Raw genomic sequence first — 27,323 nt, 5'->3', positions numbered from 1 at the left:
CCTCTTACTCCCATCTTCACGCCTATTGGTCAAAGTGAGTACAATCCGGGATACCCGAGGAGAGGAGTAGAGCTCTTCACGTCACTTTTCTCACTTTACGTCCAAAAAGTTTTGAGGCATATATTTACAAAGAAGTGCGTGTTGTACGAGAAACGATATTTGGGTGCTCTGTCAACTCACCAAGATGCCAGCACAAGTCATAAGTGGGAAGGAGGTTTCGGCGTAAGTCTTCTTTGTGTGTGCGTGTGTTTTCATGTCATGTGCTTTTTATTGTGCTAACTTTTATCAGCCCAGCGCGGCATTGTCATGTGTGCTGGCTAAATAGGCAGCTCCACGAGACAAATTAATCCATTTTTTCATCACGACTGCACAGTTAGAATGATTTTTTTGCGCGTCATACCCGGATATATCATGCATTTATTCAAACTATATTTGCAGTATGTAAATGAACGCCAATGTAAATGAATTGCTGTTTCGTCTTGTGCAAGGTGCAGACCACGTGAATGAATATCCTCATACTGTACTGTTCTTAAAAAATAGGTCATAATCTAGTGAAAAGCGATTAAAAAACCCGACTGTTATGTAATACTGACTACCACAGGCATTACTGTGCCATGGGTGATTTTAACTGTTTCAGTATTGTGTAACAACTTCGTGTAGTAGTGATCTGATCTTTGACCTCTTGGCCAGGTAACCTCAGATGGTTTGTTCATCAGAAACATGTGTCTGCTGGTGACGTCTGTCGTAACACAATGACGTTTAATATTAAAATGCATTTCAAGCAATAATTGGAACATCACTTGTGAAAGTCAGAACCTTTAGTTGCACGTTGTGAATCAGTCACAAGACCTGGCAGCCAAGCACTCAATAGCTGATTATTAATTACTTCACGAAGGAACTGTGACTCTGGCACTGTCCATGATTGGCTTTAAATTAGATTTACTCAGGTCCCCTGTTTTTTTTTGTGTTATTGCTGTTTTTTTGTTGTTGTGAATTTGTCTGGTAGATTTTGAACTCATAGTTTTGCCATGAAACATGCAATGCCAATTACTAAATAAAAATATAAAAATCCAGGATATCGTCAACAAATCTGTAGAAAACCCCCACAAAATTATTTTTAATATTAAATCATATTTCTGCATTATTTTTTTGCTTTAAAAGTAATTTCTGAATCTCAATAGAGAACTACACAATTCAGGTAACTTCTAAGGTTGTTCCATAATTGGAGAACCTGAAGGAAATTTGTCTTGCACAGAATTCTTGCTTTAGATGCTTTCAACTTAAATCAACTTTGCCAAATTCTAATTTCCTTTCCTTGTTATCAACATTTTAAAAAATGCATACAGGCAGTCAGTCCTGTTGTACTTTTTCTTCTCAATACACATGGATGTCGTTTTCATTGTTGTGGGTTTGTGATAGGTAAGTATTCTTCTAAGGATAATCTAATAACATTTATTTTTTTAAATAATTAAAACAATCAACCACCTTGTTGTTTTAATCACATTTATAGCCAGCCGAAGATGGATATTTTCCCTGCTAACTTGGTATGAGTAAACGCTGTCATGCATGTGCAATCAAGAGCCATTAAATGACTTGCTGTGTGCAACTCGTGCAGCATCACGCTCACTCCATCCTAGTTAAATTAGTTCACCCCTTTTTAAAAGTCATATCCCGTCTCCCACTCTCATCTGATGTGGTTAAGATAACAGTGAACAATTGCAATCAGTGTTGAGTTTGGCTCACATGGAGAAAACGATAACAATAGTCTGACTGCTGTAAAGTACAATAAAGTCCAGAGAAGTCCAGCGTCACCGTTGTCTTGTGCGTTTGACCTTTGATTGGTTCAGCTGACTTAGTTTAGGCTTATCTGTTGCCTCAACATGAAAATCAGCTTTGTTCCCGATTTCCCTCACCATTAAGTAATTAAGGTTAAAAAGCAACAACAGGGTCATTGTTTGGTGGATTTAGGTGATCTGATTTTGCATTTACAACCCAGAATAAGAACCAAGATAGATATACCCTAAATGTATTAATAAAAAATATGGTACAACAAACCCCCACTTCTGTATATCAGTTTTTGTTGTCCCTAACAGATTTTTTTTAATATCTATTGCTCTTTCCTGCTCTCAATATATTATGTGTTTGTATTGCTTTAAAAGTATTCAACGACTAGGTATGTTCAATACTAGGGGTGGGAATCTTTGAATGTCTCACGATTCGATTCCGATTTTTGGGTCTGCGATTCGATTCAGAATCCATTTTCGATTAAGAACGATTTTTGATTCAAAATGATTTGATTGACAATGATTTTTGCTTCAATCTATGGATGTGCAAGGAATTGTAATGATCTACTCCAGACTCGCTAATGCTAATTAGCGCGCTACTCACGACACCGTTATCGCTCAAAAGAACGGCTCCACACTGCAAAAAAAAACCAACTTTTATTAGAATGACTTGATCGTGACTTTTTCCTTCTACTCTCTAATGTGGCTACAACTTAACAGTGTATTAGACCGCGTGGAACCACACTGCCCCTCAGTGGCCAAATCGGGTACAACATGAACAGCGCTCCAAATAAAGGCACACACAGACAAAGGCCAGACAATATAAAATAATTTAAATAAAATTGATTTTGGGACATTTAAAATCGATTCTGAATCGTACTATATGAGAATCGCGATTCTTATGAGAATCAATTTTTTGGCACCCCCCTATTCAATACCACTTTCTTTTTTCAGACCAATACCAGCACGAGTACTCAACTCTTGAGTCCTCACCATCCCAATACGATTACGAAGTACCAACACCACTTGTACTTTTAATACATAAAATCCCCCACCCCCCCCAAAAAAAAAACAATGACCAATCATTTTAAGTGTTTTAAAAACATCCCGAGGGATTAAATAGTGTATTTCTATCAGGGCTGGACTGGCCATCTGGCATAAAAGGCAGATGCCCGGTGGGCCGGCGTCTTTTGGGTCCGATGCAGTGCTTTTTAGTTATTATTTTCCTCCATTTTACCCCAAGAGACAATTTAGAGGGACTAGTCCATTAATCCATTTTGAATATAGACAGTAAACTGAACCAACATCAGTCAAGATATCAGTGGCAGAATAATGTGTTAGACAGGTATGGTCAGGAATCGGGCCGGTGGGCATAAGTCCAAATGCAAGGGCCAATTGTTTTTGTGCCAGTCCGGCCCCGATTTCTTTATATCAGATTTCACTGATTGCGGGGGTGATTTGGGATGTAACCTCCACAACGGAAGGGAACGTAATTTATGGTAATTCTATCTTATATATTCATTACATATTAGGTGCAATTTAAAATATTGAACAATTACAAATAAATAGAAACTACTACATACATAACTATACCCAATGAAAGTAATACAAAAAAGTAATAAAATCCTGCTTCTCAACAAAGATTGATCAAGTAAATTGTGCTTGTGTTTCTTTTTTTCCTCAGTAAAGTGAGGGCGAGCTTGAAGAAGGATGTAGAACAGATGAAGCTTCAGGACCCCAACTTCCAACCTGGTCTCGTGATTTTACAGGTTAATAATCAGTTGCTTTGTGAACTGTTTTTTTTTTGGGGGGGGGGATCATCTCATTCATACTAACATGATTTACCACGTGGGATCTGGATGACAGAAGTCCGTTTTCTGTATTTCTTAAAGCAATGCTGCGTGTCTCCATAGGTCGGGGATCGTGATGATTCCAATCTCTACATTGGCATGAAGCTGAAGGCCGCATCTGAGGCAAGTGTTTTCATTCCCACTCTCCTGTAAGATGTCTGCAGTCGTATCTAATACGACCTCTTTTGTCATGTTGGCTAGATTGGAATAAATGCCACGCACTTGAAACTTCCCAACACGGCAACTGAGGAAGAGGTGAGGACGAGGTCTTGCATGTCAACACCTAAATGTGAGACAGTATGGAGAAGTTTTTTTTTTTTCTCTCCCCCGCAGATTCTTCACAATATCACAGAAGTGAATGAGAACTCTTCTTTCCACGGCCTCATTGTCCAGCTGCCCTTAGATTCGGTCCACAAGATTGACACCGAGAAGGTGACAAATGCTGTGGCGCCAGAGAAGGATGTAGATGGGTAAGCACAGGAGAGCGTCATCTTCTTTGATTCACTTTAATATGTATTGTTAATTAGCTCTGTCTATGTGATTCAGATAGCCCCCCCCCATTTTTTAATATATATATATATATATATTAGGGGTGTGAATTGCCTAGTACCTGGCGATTCGATTCATATCACGATTCATAGTCACGATTCAATTCGATTAATCCCGATACGAATCTATAAAGTGATTATTGTGATTTTTTTTTTTTACTCAAATTTAGAAAATACTAATTAGTAAACATCTAAATGTACACTGTAAGATTTGTATGAAAATGTATTTATTTATCTGAAAATTCAGGCTTAAAACTGAGCCACTGCATTTAACAAACAGGTTGCAGTCAGTTTCATGTTTGAACAGCACTAGAATAAAATATTAAGGCTTAATGTTCCATTAATATAACATTCTTCCATGCTTAATGTGTGAATCCTAACCCTAAGTAAGATGTTTTGTTGAATATTCCCATAAAAAATGGATGTTTAAAAATCGATTTGGCTGCATATCGAACCGATTCGAGAATTGTGCGCTGTAATATCGCAATATATTGCCGAATCGATTTTTTCAAACACCCCTTATATATATATATATATATATATATATATATATATATATATATATATATATATATATATATATATATATATATATATATATATATATATATATATATATATATATATATATATATATATATATAAAATGATCAAATAAAAATGGTAGAAAATTGATGCATGGATATTTTATTTGTGGAAAGTACATGATAAAAATGAATGCAAAAAACATGGATGTGAAAAGAATAATAGTAAGTGTCCTGATTAGCGCCGCCACTATTGACTATTTTTCGAATCGATCAATCTAACGTCTATTCAATCGATTAATCGGCGAATCTGATTCATTTGAATTTCGCATTTAAATGCATTACAAAAGCATTTTCCCCCTGATTACTGTTTATTACCAGCGATTGGTGTTTATTTCGCCATTCATATTCTTGTAGTGATTTAAAAAAAAAAAAAAAAAAAGAGGGGAGATTGAGTTTGTACTGTGTTACCGGTTTGGTCATTGTTTTCCAAAGTAAAAACAGATGTTTGCAAATGTCTTATTTTGATTTAATACGGAAGATAATCCGTATTCTTTCATGAAGTACTACAGAAATCAGTAAACTAGTACTGTTGATATGCTGAAATCAGAGGATTTGGACAATGTAAATAAAAAATAAAGGCTCCAAACGATTACTCTGTTATGAAAATAGTTATCGATTGATCGAATAATTTTGACAGCTCTAGTCCTGATATGTGTTTGTGTGTTGTATCTGTTCTAAGGCTTACAAGCATAAATGCTGGTAAGCTGTCTCGTGGCGACCTGAGCGAATGCTTCACCCCGTGCACTCCAAATGGCTGCATGGAACTGATCAGACAGACTGGTAAGCGCAGCAAGATAACATCCCTAAACACCCTGTAGTGACAAAAATGTTTTGACACACCACAGAGAGGATTGTTGTTCATAAGTCTGACAAATTCGAAAGCCCAAAAAAAAAGTGCCCACGGCGGCTAATAGCGACGAGCTGGCGTGGGGCGATGTTGCTGTCAAAATGGTAAACTTACGGACTTTCCTCTGCCGCTTCCTCGCAGGTGTGTCAGTGGCAGGGAAACGAGCGGTGGTGATAGGTCGCAGCAAGATTGTAGGTGCGCCAATGCATGACCTTCTGCTGTGGAACCACGCCACCGTTACCACATGTCATTCCCGAACTGTGGAATTGGCTGAAGAGGTAACGGCAACTGCCACATGTCAGCTCTAAAGTATTCTCTAAATCAGGGTGGGCAAAATATAGCCTTGAGGCCTCGGATGGGTGAGTACCGATAACAGGTATCGGTATCGGGCAGATACCAGGCCGTATTTTCAAGGTGTCGGTACTTGTGATGTATCAGTTGTCCTCTTGTGGCCGTTATACAATCAGGAACTAGAAATTAGAAGAATAGAAAATTGTTAATTAATTTCATGCTATATTGGGATATGTAGCTCTTTCTTTAAAATGATTTATCATTGTTTTCTTTGGGGAAATTGAATGTATCAAAACTACTAGTGGTACTTGGTTATCGGTGACTACTCGAGAGTTGAGTACTCGTACTGCTATCAGTTTGTAAGAAGTGGTATCGAACGTCACTACTGCCTTTAATCCAGCCCATCGCCTATTAATTTAGCTGCCCCCCCCCAACTGAAACTGGTAAATTAAAATGTATCCATTTGTAGTTTAGGTTGTATTCATTTATCGTGTTAAATAATTGGTATATTTATTGTAACTAGTACAATAAAAAAATAAAACATTTTTACATACAATAAATATTTATTTTGTATTTTATTAAATTTAGTAATTTTTTTTTTTATTAACAATGCAATTAAATGAGACTGAATTATTTCCTTTATTAAGATTATTTAAAAGTATTAAACAAAATTATTTCAAATAAATTAATATGACACATTTTTATAATACAAATATAATATTTATAATTTAATGGTGCTCAATGAAGTAGTTTGCCGAATAGCGATATGTGGTCCTGCGGCACAAGAAAACGCGGTCAATTACCGCTTTAATTAAAATAATAATAATTCTCAAAATAAGCCAAAATCTAATGATTTTTTTCCCTTTTCCTTATACACAAAGCATATGAGAATGACATTATTAACTCATTCAGTGCCATTGACGGCTATAGACGTCAAAAATTATTTTGAACTCTTTCACATTTTTTTCCACTTTTGTTAACAAGAGTATGAAAACCTAGATTTTTTTTTACTGTACATTTACAAACGATATAAAATTTGTGATTAATTGCGAGTTAACTACTGAAGTCATGCGATTAATTACAATAATTTTTTTTTTAATTGTAATTATTCACATAACTTCACTAGTTAACTCACGCTTTTATATCTATTCTAAATGTACAATACATTTTTTCTAGGTTTTCATATTCTTGTTAACAAAAGTGGGAAAAAAATGTGTAACTAATAGAAATAGTTCAAATAATTTTTTGACATCTATAGCCGTCAATGGCAGTGAATGAGTTAAAATGACGAGACAATGTGATTTCAGCTAAATATTATCAGCTTGGAAGCAGATGCCTCATGTCAAAAGTTTTCAACCCGTTGATGACTAACTGCTTTTAGAACATTTGAACCGGCATCATATCTTTGGTAATCTTCAGCGAGGTTGGTTTTGTGATTAAATTCCTTTTCTTGTCAAGAAAAACAATGTCGAACAGATTCTGCATGTCTTTAGTAGCTTAGCATGGAGTAAACTCACTAGATTGGTTAGAAAAGTTAGTTGCTGGACTAGAAGTATTTTCATACAATTATTTTTGTCACTGTAGGAACGGAACACAAACATAAACCGAGAACCCCCTTTATTATTACTGCATTATCTTTACTGCTGATAACAATTCATCCTTATGCTCGCGTCTAGGTTGGCAAGGCCGACATCCTCGTCGTTGGCATTGGGAAAGCAGAGATGGTGAAAGGGGAATGGATCAAGAAAGGAGCAGTAGTTATAGACTGTGGCATCAATCTCATTACAGGTTCCTTGCCTTTACATTAAGGATGCACCGAAATGAAAATGTTTGGCCGAAACCGAAAATGAAAATTGCTTGGCCGGAAACCGAAAAAAATAATTATGCCAATTTTTACTATCATTGCATTTATTATAATTTATTTATTTATTATAATTATAATATTATTTAAAAATATTTATTTAGCAGTGGCATTTTAACAAAGCACGATGTAAATTGAAACGGACTGCAAAGTCACACACAGCGTCCTGTGCAGGGCTGTCGCCACCCGGAGATAGCGGTAAGTGCTTCCGTGTTTAAAAGTGTTGATAGCAATAGTGCTAGCATTAGCTAAAGTACTTAGCACGGCTACCGGGATGCCAGTGAAAAATGGGAAGCGTTTGAGGGGCTGTTAGATTACCTGTTTTTGTAATCTTTTGCGTGTTCAAATAAATCAGTTGAGATCTCGTGAAGAGGGTCCTTGCAAGGTTTTTTAATCAGAAGCTTCTGATGACACAAAGGAATTTCACCAAGCCATGTTTCTGTCCAAAATGTGTGTCGTCTCTCTCAGACACGGAACTTTTTAGAAAACGCCTCTCCCCTCCTCCCAAGTACAAAATCAGATTACTTTCTCCCAGTATACTAGCTCGTCCTTGAACTTTCAAAAAACGGATTTCTAACGAGCAGAAACTAGACTTCTTAGATAAATAAAAGAAACTTATTAACTTTCTCATTTCTGGGAAAGGAGAACAGATAACAAAGAGGACAAAAGCATTACTCATCAAGCTATATTGAGTTAACATAGTTACCTGTATATCTACATCTTCACAACTATAACTAAATTCAAAAGAGGTAAAATATAAAATGAAATAGTAAAATGTTAACAGGGCTCTTATAATTGTTTTAATTTTTTTTAGAAAGAGTGGCTCACCTGTACCGCAGTACACGGCAGTTCTGTCTTTTTTTCGACCGACTTTAATGTTGACGTGCGTAATGACCCCCCGGGAGCTGCTGCGACCGACCGGTGCAAACTCACACGGTAGTAGTGATGGGAATTCCGGCTCTTTTGGTTCGGCTCACTAAAAAGAGCCGTCTCTTTCGGCTCCCAAATGGCTCTTTAAATTTTTTGTCGCTTAAATAAATATATTACCAACAACAATTTAAAACATGAATATGAATTACTAATGTGAAAAAAATGCACTATATCAAATGTTTGTTGTATAAAATACACTTTTATTTATAAACTCAAATAGAAAGCAAACAAATTAGAAACATTTAACTATTTACAAATGAACTTAAATAAGGTTTAACAATAACAATTTTCAAGTGAAACAACAGACAAACAGAATTGCACAGCAAAATATAAATTAAAATGTGTAAAATAAAAATAAAAGAAAAAATCTGCATCCAGAAAACAGTGTTCTTCAGTCTAGATTTACATTCAGAAAAACCAAGTGCCTCAACTTTGAGGGGGTGATCCTATTTCTTCTTCTTCTCATGTGCCGCTGTAAATTGTTTGTACAGCCTCCCCGATATGAAATTTTAGTCTTGCAGACTTTACACTCTGCCTTAGTTTTGTCAGTTGTTGTATTGAAATGTGTCCATATATTGCTGCGTTTTCTCTTGTCACTAATTTTTTAACAGTTTTTTTTACCTTTCCGTTTGTTTATACAAGCGCTCTCCTCCTCTCTCTCGTCTCCTCCCTCCGTTCGTGTTTGAGTGTGTGTGACTGCTTGCAGCGTGCTGTCGTGTGCCCCCCCCCCCTCTGCTGCTCAGCGCTGAGCGCAGACACAGAGACGTCACACACACATACTCACCAATCAAATGCGGCTTTAGAGAGAAAAAAAAGAGAGAGAGAAAAAAAAAAGCGGCTCCCAGTCAGGAGCCGGCTCCCGTCGGTCACGTCAAAGATCCGGCTCTCAGAGCCGGTTCGTTCGTGACCGACACATCACTTCACGGTAGAAAGCGGACATTCACCCCCGCGTTCGCTGTTTGATTCAGATGCTAGCTTGCAGCATTTTTTTTTTTGCCACCACCACAACATCCCATTTCGGCCATATTCTTTCGGCCAAATGCAAAAATAGCCATTTTCGGCCGAGAATTTTCGGTGGCCGAATATTCGGTGCATCACTACTTTACATTTTCAGTTGCGTTGTTTCTTTTTTTTTCTTTTTTTTTTTTACGAGGTGTGTTGTAGTTGCATGACATATTTGTATTTTCTGCAGACGCCAGCAAACCCAATGGCAAGCGCGTCGTGGGCGACATACACTACAACTCGGCCAAGGAGCAAGCAAGCTTCATCACGCCAGTACCTGGAGGGGTCGGACCCATGACAGTGGCCATGCTGATGGCGGTAAGGTTCATTTTTAAACTACTAAATTGAATCACTTTATTTTAAAGAATGTTCGCTACAGTTGGTTTACTTTTTGCAGACATGAAGAAATTATCTTCATTTTCAGTGACTTTGTGAAAGACAAATGTGTGTGTGTGTGTGTGTGTGTGTGTGTGTGTGTGTGTGTGTGTGTGTGTGTGTGTGTGTGTGTGTGTGTGTGTGTGTGTGTGTGTGTGTGTGTTTAGAATACAGTTCTGAGTGCAAAGCGTTTCTTGGAGAGCCATCAACCAGGAAAGTGGACTATTTCTTATACCAAACTCAATCTTCAGAAGCCTGTGCCAAGGTTCGTCACCTAAACAGAAAACAAAACAAAACATTTAATTATATGCGCAAATAATCTGACATGGTTTTAATGATATATATAAATCTTTTTTTTTTTTGGCTACTTTCACAGCGACATTGTGATTTCTCGCTCCTGTGTGCCAAAGCCCATCGACCGTCTTGCAAAAGAAGTTGGTGTGCTCTCAGACGAGGTGGACCTATACGGTAAAACCAAGGCCAAGGTCCAACTGAGCATCATCAAGCGGCTGCAGGCGCAACCGGATGGCAAATATGTGGTGGTTACCGGGTATGTTCTACTTTTATCCCCCCCCCTCCACATTACTCTGACTTGATGTATTGATTTTGAAAATGCCTGCTTGTTCTTGGCTAAATGTACAACATAGTTATTCTATTATTATCCTAACATGCTTTTTAAATATTAAAGAGTTTATTAAAAAAAAAAAAGTAATCTGATTACATAATGGCGGTACATGTATTCCGTTACTCCCCAAGCCTGACACTATGTTACATAAGCTGTTGTGAGAATGGCGCATTTTACTACCACATGTAGTAGCACTTACAAGCCTGCAGGAGGCACCAGAGTTAAAGGGGGTCAGCAATGTGGAAAAATCAACTTTTTTGAGCTTTCAGCCATGTTAAACTGCTAATTCCTCAACAAAAACATGACTGAAGTGGTGTTTTCCTTCATTCGCACCTCTATGAGAAATTCTAGGTCATTCTGCTTTCCAAGCACCAGCCTCTCTCCCAACCTGAGAAAGCGAGCTGTTTGCACTTTTTGACGTCTTTAGGAGCGGATCCATCCCCGCACCGCCTCTGCGGACTAAACACACACCCACGAAAAAAACAAAAATGTTAAGTTTAATTGCACACTCTGTGTTATCTAAAGATGTTAGCCTCAATAACACTATGTTAAAAAAAAAATCATTTATCACAGTGCAGTCTGTATTCAAGTTTCAAGTCCTGATTGTGTGAGTGCAGGATGTCTTCACATTGTTGTATCTATAAACAATGTACATTATAAATGTTGTGTTTTGCCAATACAAATTAATAGTTAAATAAAAGACTGCCGTTATTATTTTTTTTAAAATTAAATTTAATAATGTATTTATGTTAAATGAAATTCATAAAAAACGTTTTTTCTTAATTATCGATGGATCGATAAAAATAATTATATTAACACAAAAAGGTTGTTTTTATTTTTTATTGAAAACAAACCTTATTTTTTAAATCACACTGTTATGAAGTCACACTTCTTGGGAATCACTAGTCTACAGATCTCACTGACATGATTTTCCATATGTAGTATTACTCCGACTCCACTGGGGGAGGGAAAGAGCACCACCACCATCGGCCTGGTCCAAGCGCTGGGAGCCCACATGAAGCTGAATGTTTTCGCTAACGTCCGGCAGCCTTCGCAGGGGCCCACGTTTGGCATTAAAGGTGATCTTTGAGCAAATTGAGATTGAACTTTTTAGTGCCACATTTTATTACTCAAGAGTTTCTCTTTTATGTCTATAGGGGGCGCTGCAGGAGGGGGATATTCTCAAGTCATTCCTATGGAAGAGGTACTTCAAAACTCTGCCAGTCGAGTATAAAAAATAAAAAGCTCAAATAGCAAAAATCTGTGAGTAATTGACAGATGTCTTCAAAGGGTTGATTACTTATAGATGACACAAGATGGCAGCAAAGTGTAAATGAAGATCCTCAACTTACTTCAAATTGTTGTCATGGCGAAAGGTTGCCACCAGATGGCGCTAGAGCACCACTGTTAATATATTAGCCAAAGCCAGGCTCACACCCCCACACTTGGAGTGGTTCTCAATTTGGCCCATTTTAAAAGGGATACTTGTAGTTTTGGTTTGAAATGCATATTTTGTGACGCCAGCTGTATACATATCGTATATAAATGTTTTTTTTTTTGGGAAGTTCAACCTTCATCTGACTGGGGACATCCATGCGATCACAGCATCCAATAACTTGGTGGCTGCTGCCATCGACGCTCGCATGTTCCATGAGGCCACACAAAGTGACAAGGTGGCTCCTCTCTTTTGTTTGTTATTATAAAAATATATATATGATGTTAATCAGTGCTGTCTTTGTGTCTGTGTGCTTCTCAAGGCTCTGTACAGTCGCTTGGTCCCCCTCAGTGGAGGACAGAGAAAGTTCTCCCCGGTCCAGATCAACAGACTAAAAGTACTTGCTCTAATTATTTTTCACTGCTTCCCCTAACCTGTGTTTCATTTCAGTGCAATGCCTTCTCACTCATACTTTGCACTTTTCTTTGTAGAAATTAGGCATCGACAAAACGGATCCCACCACTCTGACTGAGGATGAGATCACCCGCTTTGCCCGTTTGGATATTGACCCAAGCTCAGTGACATGGCAGAGAGGTGAGGACATACCAGAAGTATCATTTAATTTAAATATATAAATTATTAATAATAATATTAAATTAAACATTAATTTAATTGAAAATAATGTATTAATTAAAAAAAAAAAGAAGATATTATTCAATTGTGTTTTTCGTACCTGTAGTGCTGGACACCAATGATCGATTCCTCCGGAAGATCACAATTGGACAGTCGCCGACTGAAAAGGGCTTTACAAGAGAGGTAAATAAAAATAAAAAAAAAATACAGAGTGGTAGTAATTGTGCATATACAGACTCTCCCCACCTTACGAACGAGTTACGTTCCGGACGATCGTTCGTAAGGTGAATTTGTTCGTAAGTTGCTTCAGTGCTATATTTTGTATTATAATTTATGTTTAAAGCCTATATAAGTATATTGAAGGTTTATATAAGTATGTTTAAGGCTTGTACAAGTAACCTGCATTGGTTTGTACTGAAAAAAACTTTTAATAAAATGGAGAGAATACGTACAGTACTGTACTGTACTACGTATGTTAGAGAGAGAGAGCGAGAGACACACACAGTATGTACATGTACGTAATAAGATAAATAAAATGAAGTTTAACTTACTTTTGGAAGATGTACTCGATGCTTAAGGAGATGATAGAGGAGGATTTTATATCATGAGAGATTCTTCGTCGTCGCTGGAATCGGCTTCATGGGGACCGGCGTTTCTTCCTCCTCCTCCTCGACACGTTGCTGAGCCTCCAATGAGCTCTCACAGCGCCAAGCGTCGGTATTAGCGGCGGAAAGAAGCACTACGCGCAATACAAAATCTAACTTACAGCATCTCTTCCCGAACATTTTTCGACATACTGTACGCGCAGAAATGTCCGTATGTACCGTTGTTCGTAACTCGAATGTTCGTAAGTAGGGGAGCGTCTGTATACAACAACACATGACCAGTAATCCATGCTTTTTAATTATTATTTTTTTATGTCTGTTACCCTCCAGGCTCAGTTTGACATCACCGTAGCCAGTGAAATCATGGCGGTGCTCGCCCTCACCGGCAGCCTCGAGGACATGCGTGAGCGGCTATCCAAAATGGTGGTGGCCACCAGTCGTGGCGGGCAGCCCATCACAACTGAAGACCTGGTCAGAAACTCGAGCATCAAGTTTCTAAAATTAGGAATACAGTGCGACCTTGACTTCTATTGTTTTTCAGTTACAAGCCGTCGCTAGGTTGATATTTGTATTTATCAGTTTGATATACGATGAATTCTAGTTATTGAGCTGAGTCAAGGTATTATTGTAAATTTGCATCACAAGGGACAAGATGACAATGTTGTTTTTATATCTTTAAGGGTGTATGTGGTGCACTAACCGTATTAATGAAAGACGCCATCAAGCCAAATCTTATGCAGACTTTGGAGGTGGGTGAAAATTCAACTCCTACCTGCTACTAATTCGTTTATGACTTGAGTGAAAGACTTGTAGGGGTAAAGTGCATGCAAACGAGCTGTCTTAATTCAAATTCTCCAGGGAACTCCTGTGTTTGTCCACGCTGGCCCTTTTGCCAACATCGCCCACGGCAACTCCTCCATCTTGGCTGATAAAATTGCTTTGAAACTGGTTGGACCAGAGGGCTTTGTTGGTAAGTGGAGAAAGACGGTTCCGGTTTATGTTGTGCGTTTGTGGGCTCTTAATTTATTCTTGGCAGCATAATTCGGCGTACCCTCCGGTTTTGAATCTGATTGATTTTGTTCTCATTGTGCATTTTGACAAACAGTGACAGAAGCTGGCTTTGGCGCTGACATTGGCATGGAGAAGTTCTTCAACATCAAATGCCGATACTCGGGCCTGAGACCCCACGTGGTGGTTTTGGTGGCCACTGTCCGAGCCCTCAAGATGCACGGCGGAGGGCCAACGGTGTGTTTTCCCTCAACACCATATATATTTTTTTCAAATGTGCTTTTCTACTTATTACTAACACGTTATACAGCATGGCCACAATGACTTCCCAACTGAAACAGTTAACTTAATCCATTTTGTTATCGTGCCGGAGCGTATCCCAGCTGATGTGTCTCCAGCCAATCGCAATGGACGTAAACAGCGGCCAAACAACCGTTCACATTTGCGGTCACATCTATGGACAATTTAGTCCTTTGACCTTAATCTAACATTGTAGAAGGCAAGCTGGAGTAAACATATGTTAAAATGACTTTCAATGTGTTTTAATTCTATTATTGAATAGATATGACTCTCATTTATTCATTCATTCATTTTAGGTTACTGCCGGAATGCCTCTACCAAAGGAATATATTGAGGAGGTAATATACTCTGCTGCTTGATGTTTCCCACTCACAGAGGCTAATGTATGCTTAGTTTCTCCTTTACAGATACATTTCATGTTTTTTTTTCTCTCTCTAAGAGAACGTTATGATCTGATAAAACTCCTAAACAGGTGACGGTATAGCGTGTGCGCGCGTTGAATACAAAAGAAGCTACTATGTGTTGCTACCTTGAAAAAATGCACACAGATCCACAAGCAGACATACAGTAGCTTTGTGTGTTTGTGTGTGTTTATGCGGGTAGAACCTTGAGCTGCTGGAGAAAGGCTGCAGCAACATGAGGAAGCAGATTGAGAATGCCAAACACTTTGGTGTGCCTGTGGTGGTGGCCGTCAACGCTTTCAAGTAAGTGCTTCTTCATTTCGTCAACGTTTGCTGTCTAGCTGGCCGGCTATCAGATGGTGGCTAATGCTAGTAGCTGCTTTAGCGATGATGATGATTTACCCACATGAGTTTTTGAGTCTCCTGAAAGGAACTATTTACATCTAAGTTATTATTGTTGTTGAATGTTGGGGAAATGTATTTGAAATAAGGGTGTTAAAATGACTGAGTTAATTTTGAGCTCCTTTAACACACCACTCATTTTTTACTGGGGGAATTCCAGTCGCAACGCAGCAGACACGTCCAAATTTAGCACTAATAAATGTAATAAAAATGCATATATTTGTGGAGACTGGGGTCAAGTTGTATTTTACTTTTTTTTTTAAATGTGCAGAATTTCACAAGTTACTTCATATTAAAGATTAGATAGCTCTTAATATGAACAGAAAAATGCACTGAGCTGTCACCAACTTCTTACAAATGCAATTATGCCATCTAGTGGCAGAAAAATGACCAACACAAATCAATATCACACTCATTTTTTATAGTACAGTGCATCTGTTATATTTTAACTACATTTTAAGAATTATGAAATTACAGTATCAATGACTAAAAGATGCAGTCATATTTCTATTAGTTTAACATTTTTTTTCCACTTTTATGTTAACAAGAGTATGTAAACTTAGGGGGAATTTTTTTTACATTTAGAACAGATATAACATTTTTGATCAATTGTGAGTTAACTATTAAAGTCATGTGATTATTTACGATAAAAAAATAATAATCGCCTGACACTCCTAATTTAAAACAAAATATAGACCCAATTATTAAATAACCTTAGAATAATGAATAAAGTTGGCTTCAGAGAATCAAAAAATGTATGGATATTTCATTTATGAAAACACTTCAACTTTTCTTTTTCGTGCAGTAAACAATGCCTACCTTTTTCTATTTCTTTAAATGAGAAGAAAGAAACTCTAATTTAAGGAGTTTGTTTATGTTTGAAACATGTAAAGTGAGGACCAAAGTAAACTACCGATGTTTCACTTTTGGGTGTAAAATTGTGAAACAGACTGATGAAGAAAATAAAATTAAAATAATGCTTATAGTGATAAAATGTAAAACATTTAGGAAATATAAAGTGAGTGTAGTAGTTATTTATTTTGTTTTGTTGTCATTTTATGTGACTCATGGGATCGTATAGGATAGGCAATAATAATCTTTGGTTTATTGATTTTTATGAAGGGATGTTTGTATTTTGTTTTCTTTGTTCCGAAATAAAGCATCCGTTCATTCGATATATGGGTGATGCTATTGTTGCTGCACAGGACCGACACTGACGCTGAACTGGACCTGGTCTGCAGCATGGCCAGAAGCGCCGGGGCCTTCGACGCTGTTCGTTGCAACCACTGGGCCGAGGGTGGAGCGGGTGCGCTTGCTCTCGGACAGGCTGTCCGGAAAGCTTCGGAGGCCCCGAGCAGCTTCAAATTCCTCTACGATTTGGAGGTACAGTGCGTGAACTGAAATGTCCACGTCTGCGCATTTGTGTTCAGCCAATTCATTTAGCGTATATCCTCCCTTCATTTTTAGCTTCCTATTGCCGACAAGATCCGAATCATCGCCCAGAAGATTTATGGAGCAGATGATATTGAACTTCTCCCGGAGGCCCAGCACAAAGTGGAGCTCTATACCAAACAGGTTTGTTTGCAGCTCACAACATCTGCTCCTTTCCATCATCTCAAGTTGACCATGAAAACGTTTATACCTTTTTAACATGAATTCAAACAGATCTGAATTGTGAATACGGCTGGATCTGCAACTTTTGTCCTCGTTTAGTGGAAATTCGTTCACTGTTTGTTTTGTTTTAGATGTCCACCTTCTTTGCAGTGGCAAAACCATGTTTTTGTTAACTTCTTTTTCCCTCTCAGGGTTTTGGCAACCTCCCAATCTGCATGGCGAAGACTCACCTGTCGCTGTCCCACGAGGCAGATAAGAAGGGCGTGCCAACAGGCTTCGTTGTGCCAATCCGAGACATCCGAGCAAGTGTTGGCGCAGGCTTCCTCTTCCCGCTAATTGGCACGGTTAGTTTAATTTATAATGTACTTTTTTAAGCCTATGAATAACATCAATTAATATCCCATATTTTTTTCTGCGGATCATTAAATGGGTTTTTTAATGATTTTTTATTATCATTATTTTTTTCAATTATTTTTATTTTTTATTTTAAGATGCCCACAATCCCCGGCCTGCCCACCAGGCCTTGTTTCTATGACATCGACTTGGATCCTGAGACTGAACAGGTCAACGGGCTCTTCTGAGCTCCTGCACTGGATGCTGGTAAGAAAATGTCCTGCCGATATCAGTCATGCAGCACGATGCAAAATTCTTGGCCCCCCCCCCCAGATTTGTGGCAAAACAAAAAAATACCCCTCACAGTTATAATGGCACCACTTGTCTATTTGAATCCTCATTGAATTAGTAAGTAGCGTGATAACAGCTGGACAAAGGAGAAAACCTATTGTAAATTATTTTCACTCAAAAACAATGCACAGTACCGTATTCAGGATTTATCAGTAATGTTTTGTTTGTGTTTTTTTATTTATTTATTCTTATTTATTTTCCAGGGTGGTACACCGTTGCCCCAAGCAGAGTCATAATGAAGATCTAACTGGAAGCACCTTTGACTCTTGTCTGTAAATAACGCATACCGTAATTTCTTGAGATAAACGCACATTTCTTTGCCCCCCCCCCAAAAAAAAGGAAATAATCCAAAATTTGAGGGAGTTATTATACATAGGTCCATGGAGAAAAATTTAATTTTCACTTTGATTAGACGTTAAATCGGTACCCAGGAGTTGTGAAAAAGGTGCACTTTCATTCCGATATATTTAATATTTAATGTCCAATGTTACAAAAAAAATATATATATATATCAAATTTAATCAAATATGTCATTCTCAATGTTGTATTTTGTATAAAAGTGTCCATATAGCTATTTGTACAACACTGAATCATCTTTGAAGACACTTGGCGCATATTCAGAATTTTTTTTTCTTCTTCTTCGCTTATGTGATGTTATGCAAGGTAAGGGAGATTCTCTTTGCACAAAAAAAAGGTGTCAAGAAGTCCCAATCCATCAAATTACTGTGCGCATAATCTGGGGACCGTATAATTGAAGGGTGATGTTGAGGGCGGGTTTATAATATTTGAGTGTGTGTGTTATTCTCAAGAAATGACGGTATCGTTGCCTGGCTACAGAACCTTTTGGACATCAACAATTTTGTCTTAAGAACCATCATGCTGTCGCATCAGTGATAAATACTGTATAACGCCAAGTCTACTTAAATACCATCACTTATTAAAAACATTCCATATCATTTCAAGAAAGAAAATAAAAAAGACTGCCTGTATTTTTAATTGCCTTAATTGATAAATATTTCTAACAATGTATCACAGTGCCTAAAGTGATGAATCGGACCATAAAATATTTTTGTCAAAATGAGATGTTCCTTTACTTTTTTTGTTTGATTTGTTGGTAGTGGTGATGGTGTGAATGTGAAAGGTTGTTCGTCCTGTCAGCTGGGATAGACTCTAGCCGCTCCCCCCCTCCAATTACAGCAAGTCATCCAGGTCCTGACGTAGCAAAGCAGCCCCAGATCATCACACTATCACACCCATGTTTGACTGTTGATGTGTTACATTTGGAATGTAACAAGACACACACCTTCACATTGAAACTTTTAGCTAATCAGTCCATAGAATATTCTCTCAAAAGTCTTTGGAATCATTCAGATGTGTTTTTTACATAATTAACATGCAAAAATGCATTTTTATTTGATCTTTACATTTGTTTAATGATCTTTCACATTAAAGTGGGCAAACTATGAAAAATAATAAATTTATAAGTGGGGGGGGGGGGGGTGGTAATAATAATTTACATGGCACTAGTGTATGGTCATCCATACAAAATTCACACAGGTATTTTAGATAGAATTGTTTCTGTTTAGCCAGCAGGGGGCGATGTTATATTATGTATTGTGGCGACTAGAGCCCTCAAAGGAGCCATGTTTTGCAAGGTGACATCCCTCATGCTTGTCAAAAGTATTTTATTCTCAGCTGTCTGGAATAAATAGCAGTGTTACGTTTGATTGACAAGAACGGTTGTCAGAATTGCAAAACAAGATTCAAAGTCAAGAAGAACCTGTGTTTAAAATTCTGCATTTAGTGTCAACCATGGAGACCACTGTGCATTTTGGTCATAATTTTGACTAAACAACATGACGTAATGAGATTTGCACACACAAAAACGGAATGAATCACAAGCTATAATTGTGCATCAAATATTTAACCCTAAAAAAAAATCATGACTTTTCAGAGACAAATCAAGCCACAGGGAACATTTTATTCTGTCCATGTCCTGAATATAAAATGCCAAGTAGTCACTTTGTCTCACTTAAGAAGCAACTCTGAAAGCAGTCCTAGTTCTTTCTCTCTCTTAAACTGCACGTTTAGCAGATAGTGTACACATTTTGCCTACACTCACAGAACTATTTCAAGCCTAATTTAAGATTTATGTAACTTTTTACATGACAAATTCCCACTTACTTTTTTCGTTTTTATAAGTTTAACACAAAAATACCAAATAAAACTTGTATGATATATATATATTTATTAGTCTAACAAAGCCTATTTGTTTGAAATGCATATTCATCAGGTTTATGTATTAAGTATGAATAAAGTGTAATTACTCTAAATTAATAATAATGAGAGTATTTATTATGTATTTAATGTTTTTTAGGATGTCTGCATTTAGTTTCACCCCCAAAACATTAAAATGTAAAAAAGAAAAGAAAAAAAAAGCCAAAAATGGATATAAGGGATTTTCACATAGCGGTATACAGTATTTATTATGTATAGGTAACCTGATTATTATGCAATTCAAACAATATACTTTATATATTTTAAATAAATACTCTCATTATTATTAATTTAGAGTAATTACACTTTATTAACACTAAATACATAAACCTGAAGATTTCAAATAAATAGGCTTTATTAGACTAATGAATATGTATCATAAGGTTTATTTGGTAAGTTTGTGTTAAAATGATCTAAACACAAGTAAATGGGAATCTGTCATGTAAAAAAATCACATAAATATTAAGTTAGGCTTGAAATATTTCTGTGCGTACAGTGTATACAGTTGCTTAGCAGTAAGATTAAATTTAAAATGATTACAATTGCTGCGTAATCAAGAATCATCACAGTGTTTCAAACTTTTTTATTTTTGTCCAAAAATTTAATCGCAAGAATCATTTACATTGGATGATGACAAAAATGACTAAATTACATACTCAAAAAAGGCAAACTCCTTTAGCAGGTCTTTCCATAAATAAAATCAAATACATAAATAAATACACAAAGACAAACATATATCTGATATAAATAAATATAACAAATGTAGGCTACATCAGTAAAATGACAATAACAAATAAATAAAATAAAATGAATGAATAAATACATAATATAAAATAGTCTACATTCAGAATCAGTTTGCATGCCATCATATCAGTTTATAAAATATTCCGAAAGCAAGTGACAACAGAACAAGATCAACAGCAAAAAATAGTTATGTTTCGGTGGAGCATATTATAGAATTAATTATATACCGTACAGTATATCTCTATGTATATATATTTCTTTACAAATAATGAATATTTGGCATCATATTCATCCACACTATAGATATGATATACATAAGAAGAAAATAGTTTTCGCTAAACTACCTTTTTTTTCTCTCTCCATTCTGCCTTGTATTCATAGAATTGTTTCACAAATTCAAGGAAATCAAGTTTCTGTTCTAACGTTTTGATTTAGAAAATGTCTCCTTATAAACATCTCATGTGTCTGATTCTTCAGTTGAAAGCGGAAATGTGAGGTTGCTAAAATATTGATGACGGCGAGTGCGTTAATGGAGTAGAGAGGATTTGCTTATGCAAAACCGCTAAAAGACATGTGGCTGAGTAATGTTTTTACAATGTGTCAGATAAGTGGAAAAAAAAATGGCACTTGTAGTGGATTGCTGCCGTCCCGGTATTTTAATGTGAAACCATCATTCCTGCCCTTGGTGTTTTCACAAGGTTACGGTGGCTGACTTGCTATTAATTCATCATCACGCCAGTGACTTCCTGCCAAAGGGGGATCTCCTCCACTTCTCACATCCGGCAAAAACAGCCACGGAGGATGTGAGGTAAAATGGGGTGAAATCTGGGAAGTTCTATACTACAATATTGCAAACAAAGCGTGCGATGCAGGTGTGCCGTATTTCCTCACATAGTAGCCACGGGTTTTTGTTTGCTCATCTGTACAAATTACCAGGATTTATTGGCGAGGATACGTATAAATACTCGTGTCGGGTTGACAATTGATTGTTGATTGGTTGAGAATCGTTACTTTCGCATTACAATGCACAAAAAAAGTAACCATAAAATACATGGTAGTGTGTGTGTGTATGTCAGGGAGTCTGCGTGAATGTGAGCTGTGATCAGCAGCAGGTTCTGTGTAAGTGTGCTCATTGTGGTGATGAGTTATAATGTTCTCCCGGTATTCAATTAATGGCTGAAAAGTGCATTGGTGACTGTCTCTCCTTTCCCACATGCGAGATCACCACAATAAGTGCATTGTGTAAAAGAATAAATAAGTCAAATAAATTCTTTACAATAATTTTGTTCTAACAGAGTATTTTGATTTAAATTTAATTTTTTTTATCCATCTCGGGAGGCGGCCATTTTGCCACTTGCTGTCAACTAAAAATGACATTATCAATGACCAATCACGGCTCAGCTTGCAAATGTCACATGACCAAACGCAGAAAACGTGAGGTGTGTTGTGATTGGTCGTTACCTGAGCCCTGAGCAACTGTGATGTCATTTTCAGTCGACAGCAAGTGGCAAAATGGCCGCCCACTGAGATGGATCAAAAAGGCTGGATTTTTGCTGCTTGAATTTATATTCCACAAACACAATATTAATCAGAATGCTGTGTTTGGACTAGTGGGATATTTCTCTCACTTGACCCTCATCTCAATGAAAAAGGGGGGGGGGGGGAGTCCATGGAGAAACTCGCCCAATAGAATTCAACAACGAAGGCCTTGCAAGATTCAGCAATACATTTATCAACAGCAGCTTTCGGAGGGTCCTGTGCGGCTGTTTGCTTGATCTCACCAAGGACCCAAAATCTTACATAAGCTGCTTTGCCTAGTGAAAGGCAGACTGAAAATACCCAGCGCAGATCCTCACATAACACAGCCCCGCAGCTACACAACAGCACCGAACGCCAGCAGTTTGGGGGCCCAACGCGCCGCTCGCGTCTCTTCTAAGCCAGCATATGTCAGGTCGGGTCTATCTCTCTCCTGCCTGCCTGCCTGCCTCTGCGCAAACAGCAAGGGATTGTCTCTGCCTCTGCCAAATGGCCGCCATCACGTTCACACGCTCCTGTCAAAGTGTTGAAAGTCTCTCAAGTCAAGTGAGGTGTAGATGGTGTCACCTGACGGAGAGACACAGTCTGGTTTTAACGCACATCTTTTTATACGCAGTGAGACACAAATCCATCAAATGTTCTGATGTAAAAAAAATAATTAAAAAAACAGGAACGCAAATTGAATCAAAGTCAGTCAGGTTTTTAAGTAGAAACAGTATGTACAGTTGCACAATGTAATACAGATACAGTACTGTATTTTTCGGACCATTCTTCGCAACCGGTCTATTTTGTGCATAAGTGAAGCATTGTATGTTAAATAATTTATTCAAATTGTACTATATGTTTGATAGTTTTAGCGCAACGATGCTAGGCTATGTTTATATCAGGTAGGATGTTTGTCCACAAAGTTTGAACATCGCTAGTCAATCTGGAGACTGGTGGTTGTCTTATTACTTTGGCTAATGCTAAATGCTATCTTGGTTGACAGTTTAACAGCTGTAGACGAGTCAACCCACTCACCATTATTGAACTTTTTTTGCGCAGTCCCGGCAGCTATTGGAACTTGGCTGTGTTGTTTACTATGCGCCCGACTGGTCCCACATTGTAACATTGGAAACATGCCACCATGAAAGCTTAGCTTTTGTTTGCTCTCACCCTGCAGCGTTCGGCTAGTAGGACTACATTTCCCACGATTCTTAGATACTGAAACAGGAAGTAGTTCAAGTTCCAGCATGATGAGAAAATAGACGCCTGCTAGCGGTTAGATGCAAATGAGAAGGCGACCATGACATGAAGGAATTTGAATTAAAGACGAACTGAAAAGGTGACATAGATCCATATATACAGTATATTTTTTGATAAAAAATAAATGATTTTAAATGTGCTTTATGATAAAACAAAAACAAAAAAACAATAATACTTTAACGCAACCACCCAGCAATAGATAAAATCCACAAACTAGCAACCAATAATTTATTTTATTATTTATATATATGTTTTAAAGCTCCATGTCCATCCCCCCCAAATAAAACAAAACTGCACCTTTCAGAGTGGCCTTTTTTCATGGGCAGTCGACGGCACACCTGTGCACTAATCATGGTGTCTAATCAGCATCTTGATATGGCACACCTGTGAGGTGAGATGGATTATCTCGGCAAAAAAGAAGTGCCCACTCTCACAGATTTAAGACTCGTTTGTGAACAATATTTGAGAGAAATGGTGATATTGTGTAAGTGGATGAAGTTTTAGATCTTTGAGTCAATCTCATAAAAACGGGAGCAAAAACAAAAGTGTTGCGTTTATGAATGTATGCTTTTTTTTTTTTAATCAGTACTGAATCTGATTACATTGTGAATATGTACCAAATGTGTTGTGGCCAGTGAGTGTTATATATTTCATAATAGTCCTTATCGGTTTCAAAGTGCTGAAGCAGAACATGTGCATTGCGTGCGTGCGTGCGTGTATGAGACGTGCGATATGCCACCGGAGGGTTGTGCTGGTGAAATAAAGTCAACACAGTCACTGACCTCATATTCACCTTCTCTTTGTCTCTGTCAGCACAACAGCACGAAAATAAACCAAAACTCAAAAATGTGGACTCTTGCTCTTTTCTTATGTGTTATCGGGAATTAGAACGCTTCATCAGAAACTTTTTGTGAATGTGAAGTTACTCACTGGACATATGTTACATGTCCAAAAGTACAAGCGCACAATGAAATAAAGATGAATACAATTCTGCCTGAACAAAGATAATCATTTGAGTGAAACTGTCACAGAGATGTTAATATAACAAAATGCTTAATATTAAGATCTCACAGTGTAATACATTACACTAAGGGCTATTTGTATTGTCTTGTCAACAATGACAAACACATTCTGTCAGTCCAGATTGAGCGATATTATCTTTGTAAAGGCAGAACTTCCATTTAAATGTTGCATTTTATTGAATTGTATTAGATTGTGCAAGTGTACTTTATGTTGAGGCTTCAGTGAGTGCAACGAGCCACATAACATTCAAGTGTAAACCCGATAGAAATTTGTGATAAACACAATTTAGCGAGTTTTCAACATGCTAACTTCAAGAGAGAGAAAATAGTATGAAGTGAATATGAATATTAAACGGTATTTGGTGGCAAACTGGCAATCACAAGCTTATAGTCTTATAATCTTACGACTTGGTGAGACTTTTTAACAACACGTGGTATAAGTAAACTTTTTTATGGATGAAAACGAGTCATGACACGCTCAAGGATACAATTGGGCTGAGCTTGAGCACTGTGAATTAGCCCTGGGCATGGTGGGGTAGACTGTACATTAACTCATTCACTCGCAGCCATTTTCACTGAAGCAACCCCCTTCGCTCCCGGCTATTTTACTGGATTTTGACTGATTTTGCAAGGCCCACAGAATATTCTGTTCTATTGCTGTAAAAACATGGAACCTACCAAAAGAAAGATAAGAGTCTCTTCTTTCATCTGTTTTCATTTTGCAGCAATTAGCATTAGAATATAGCTAAGTCATCATTATTCACAAATCAGTGGAGAAAAAAGCTTTTTGCAACATGGCCCTGGTTGAGCTCTTATACTCTGCTGCCACCTGCTGGCCGTTTTTGTAATAACTACCATTGCTTCAAGTATTCTCTTCTGTTCAGAGGCTGCATCAAAGCCTTCTGTATGCTCTAGCATAAAAAAAAAAAAAACATTTAAAAAAACGTATAAATACGCTTTTGGGACCATGGTAATATTTAAACTAGAACATATTTATACGTTTTTGGGAGCAAATGAGTTAAATATATGTTAAATAACTGATATTGAGAAAATAAAAAATAACTCTTGTTCCATTACTGTACATTTCCCTTGCAATAAGTGCATTAGTGCAGTCAGCATGTTTTGATCTAAGAACAAACATACAATTTCTCCTACTGCTACCACATTATGCAAAATTTGGCACAACGTTTTGAGTTTCAAGTCAACGTGAATATTTGATAGCTTGCAACAAGAACGTCAGATGTATGGGAGAGATGTTTCAAATGTGCATGGCGATGAGGTCATTTTGCCAACAATTAATTCCATGGAAAATGACCACAACCCAATTTAAGAAAAAAGAGCTGCATTTCCAATACGGCCGGGGGCTCATTGACTGAGGTATCTTAAGCATTGGCACTTTTCACAATTCACATTAAGTTTGGGAAATAAAAGTCAAATACCGAAAAATTTCCCTAATCTATTTAAAATACTCTTTTCTTTTGTAGCTCAAAGACCTGGTTGCTAATAGGCTTCCCAAAGCTACATTTTTAAAATGGCACTTTGCAAATGTTGGAAAAACACAGAAAAAACAAACAAAACATGCATGATGCTGGATGAGAGCGCGGTAACCAGATTAGCAGTGAGAAAACTAGTCAACCCGTGTCCGATATAGAACTCTGCTAACTTCAGCACGAGAGGCACATCCTACAGGCCGATGGCGTTGGCGAGGGGCACTGAGGATGGCTTTCCAGATGGCATCAATAAATAAAGAAGGAGAGAATAGAAGTCTAGAAAAAAGGCTAGCTGAGCAGGGAAACAAGTTTCCCTTCAACCTAACTTCTCAAAGTCGAGTCTGAGCCTCGGGAATATAGATCTCGATGCTGTCCGCTCGTTCCGAGGCAGAGTTCTGCCGGAAGGAGGCCGCCCGCTTGGCTGCCATGAGCCGTCGACGAGCCTCCTGCCGGTGCCGGTCAGGAAGGTCCAAGGATTTCTCCCTTGTCACCAGACTCTTCTGTCGGATTGTCTTCTTTGGTACTGGAGCTGGAGCCTTCGGGAAAGAGCAGCAAACTAATTAGGTGACGCTTTCACAACATGTGCGGGGCGCTTTGTCTGGATCAAACGAGCCGCTCAAATTCAGAGCAGAAAAACAAATGAATATTGTCCTTCGTATTCTTTCACCGCTCCGCTAATTAGTTAGAGTGTAGCTGAGTTATTTTTGAAGAGACACTAAATAAGTAAACCAGTACTCATTGTTATTTACTACTAGCTTTCCCCAACATTATTTCCTTTTATGCTAACATTAACAGCTATTTTATTAATTGTTCATAATTCCCTCTACTTTGACTATGGCATTAGTTCCAGCTGAAGAAAAACATTCATCTCAGAGCAGGGTTATTATACAGTAGTTTTGGAATTATTATTATTATTATTTTTTAGTTTAGTTTGTTAAATTGAGTTAGTTTTCAGGGCGGTGTTGTTTATTTAATTAATTAATTATTTAAATAATTAAATATTTAGTTAATTTTAGTTTTTTTCTTCTTTTTACTATGAATAGTATTAGGGCCATGTATAATCAGTTTTTTTAGAGGGCGGGGCCAATATTCAGAGAAAAAAAACCTCACAAATTTGCCACTTTAAAAAGTGGCAGATTTGCGAGAGAAAAACTCCTACCTACTAGCGAGAGAAAAACTCCTACCTACTACTAGGATGTTTGTGCCGATACTTTTCGGTCGGGTTTT

The 27,323-nt window shown here is 37.5% G+C and overlaps 2 protein-coding genes across 2 annotated transcripts in view; one reads left to right on the top strand and one right to left on the bottom strand.

The window, feature by feature from the left end:
• Positions 1-60: 60 nt before the first annotated feature.
• On the top strand, positions 61-18,863 carry mthfd1b (methylenetetrahydrofolate dehydrogenase (NADP+ dependent) 1b). Its single transcript, XM_077552130.1, has 28 exons — positions 61-222; positions 3,469-3,553; positions 3,698-3,757; positions 3,836-3,889; positions 3,968-4,104; positions 5,449-5,549; positions 5,758-5,894; positions 7,584-7,695; positions 9,891-10,018; positions 10,243-10,340; positions 10,452-10,625; positions 11,643-11,779; positions 11,858-11,904; positions 12,266-12,373; positions 12,458-12,532; positions 12,627-12,729; positions 12,875-12,951; positions 13,704-13,844; positions 14,054-14,122; positions 14,232-14,343; positions 14,479-14,618; positions 14,978-15,019; positions 15,285-15,385; positions 16,690-16,867; positions 16,952-17,059; positions 17,290-17,442; positions 17,590-17,698; positions 17,986-18,863. The coding sequence occupies exons 1-27, from the start codon at positions 185-187 to the stop codon at positions 17,677-17,679; spliced, it is 2,805 nt and encodes a 934-aa protein (XP_077408256.1). The 5' UTR covers positions 61-184; the 3' UTR covers positions 17,680-17,698; positions 17,986-18,863.
• A 1,764-nt stretch (positions 18,864-20,627) lies between these two features.
• Positions 20,628-27,323, bottom strand: part of dlgap2a (discs, large (Drosophila) homolog-associated protein 2a) — a 174,841-nt gene continuing 168,145 nt past the window's right edge. The window contains exon 17 of the mRNA XM_077559693.1: positions 20,628-26,632. Coding sequence (XP_077415819.1) covers positions 26,426-26,632 — 207 coding nt within the window. The 3' untranslated portion in view covers positions 20,628-26,425. The remainder of the gene's footprint in view (positions 26,633-27,323) is intronic.

The sequence above is a fragment of the Vanacampus margaritifer genome, chromosome 1 (genome assembly GCF_051991255.1).
Source record: "Vanacampus margaritifer isolate UIUO_Vmar chromosome 1, RoL_Vmar_1.0, whole genome shotgun sequence".
Taxonomy (NCBI): Eukaryota; Metazoa; Chordata; class Actinopteri; order Syngnathiformes; family Syngnathidae; genus Vanacampus; species Vanacampus margaritifer.
The sequence above is the reverse complement of the archived record's forward strand: the minus strand, read 5'-3'. Positions and strand labels throughout refer to the sequence as shown.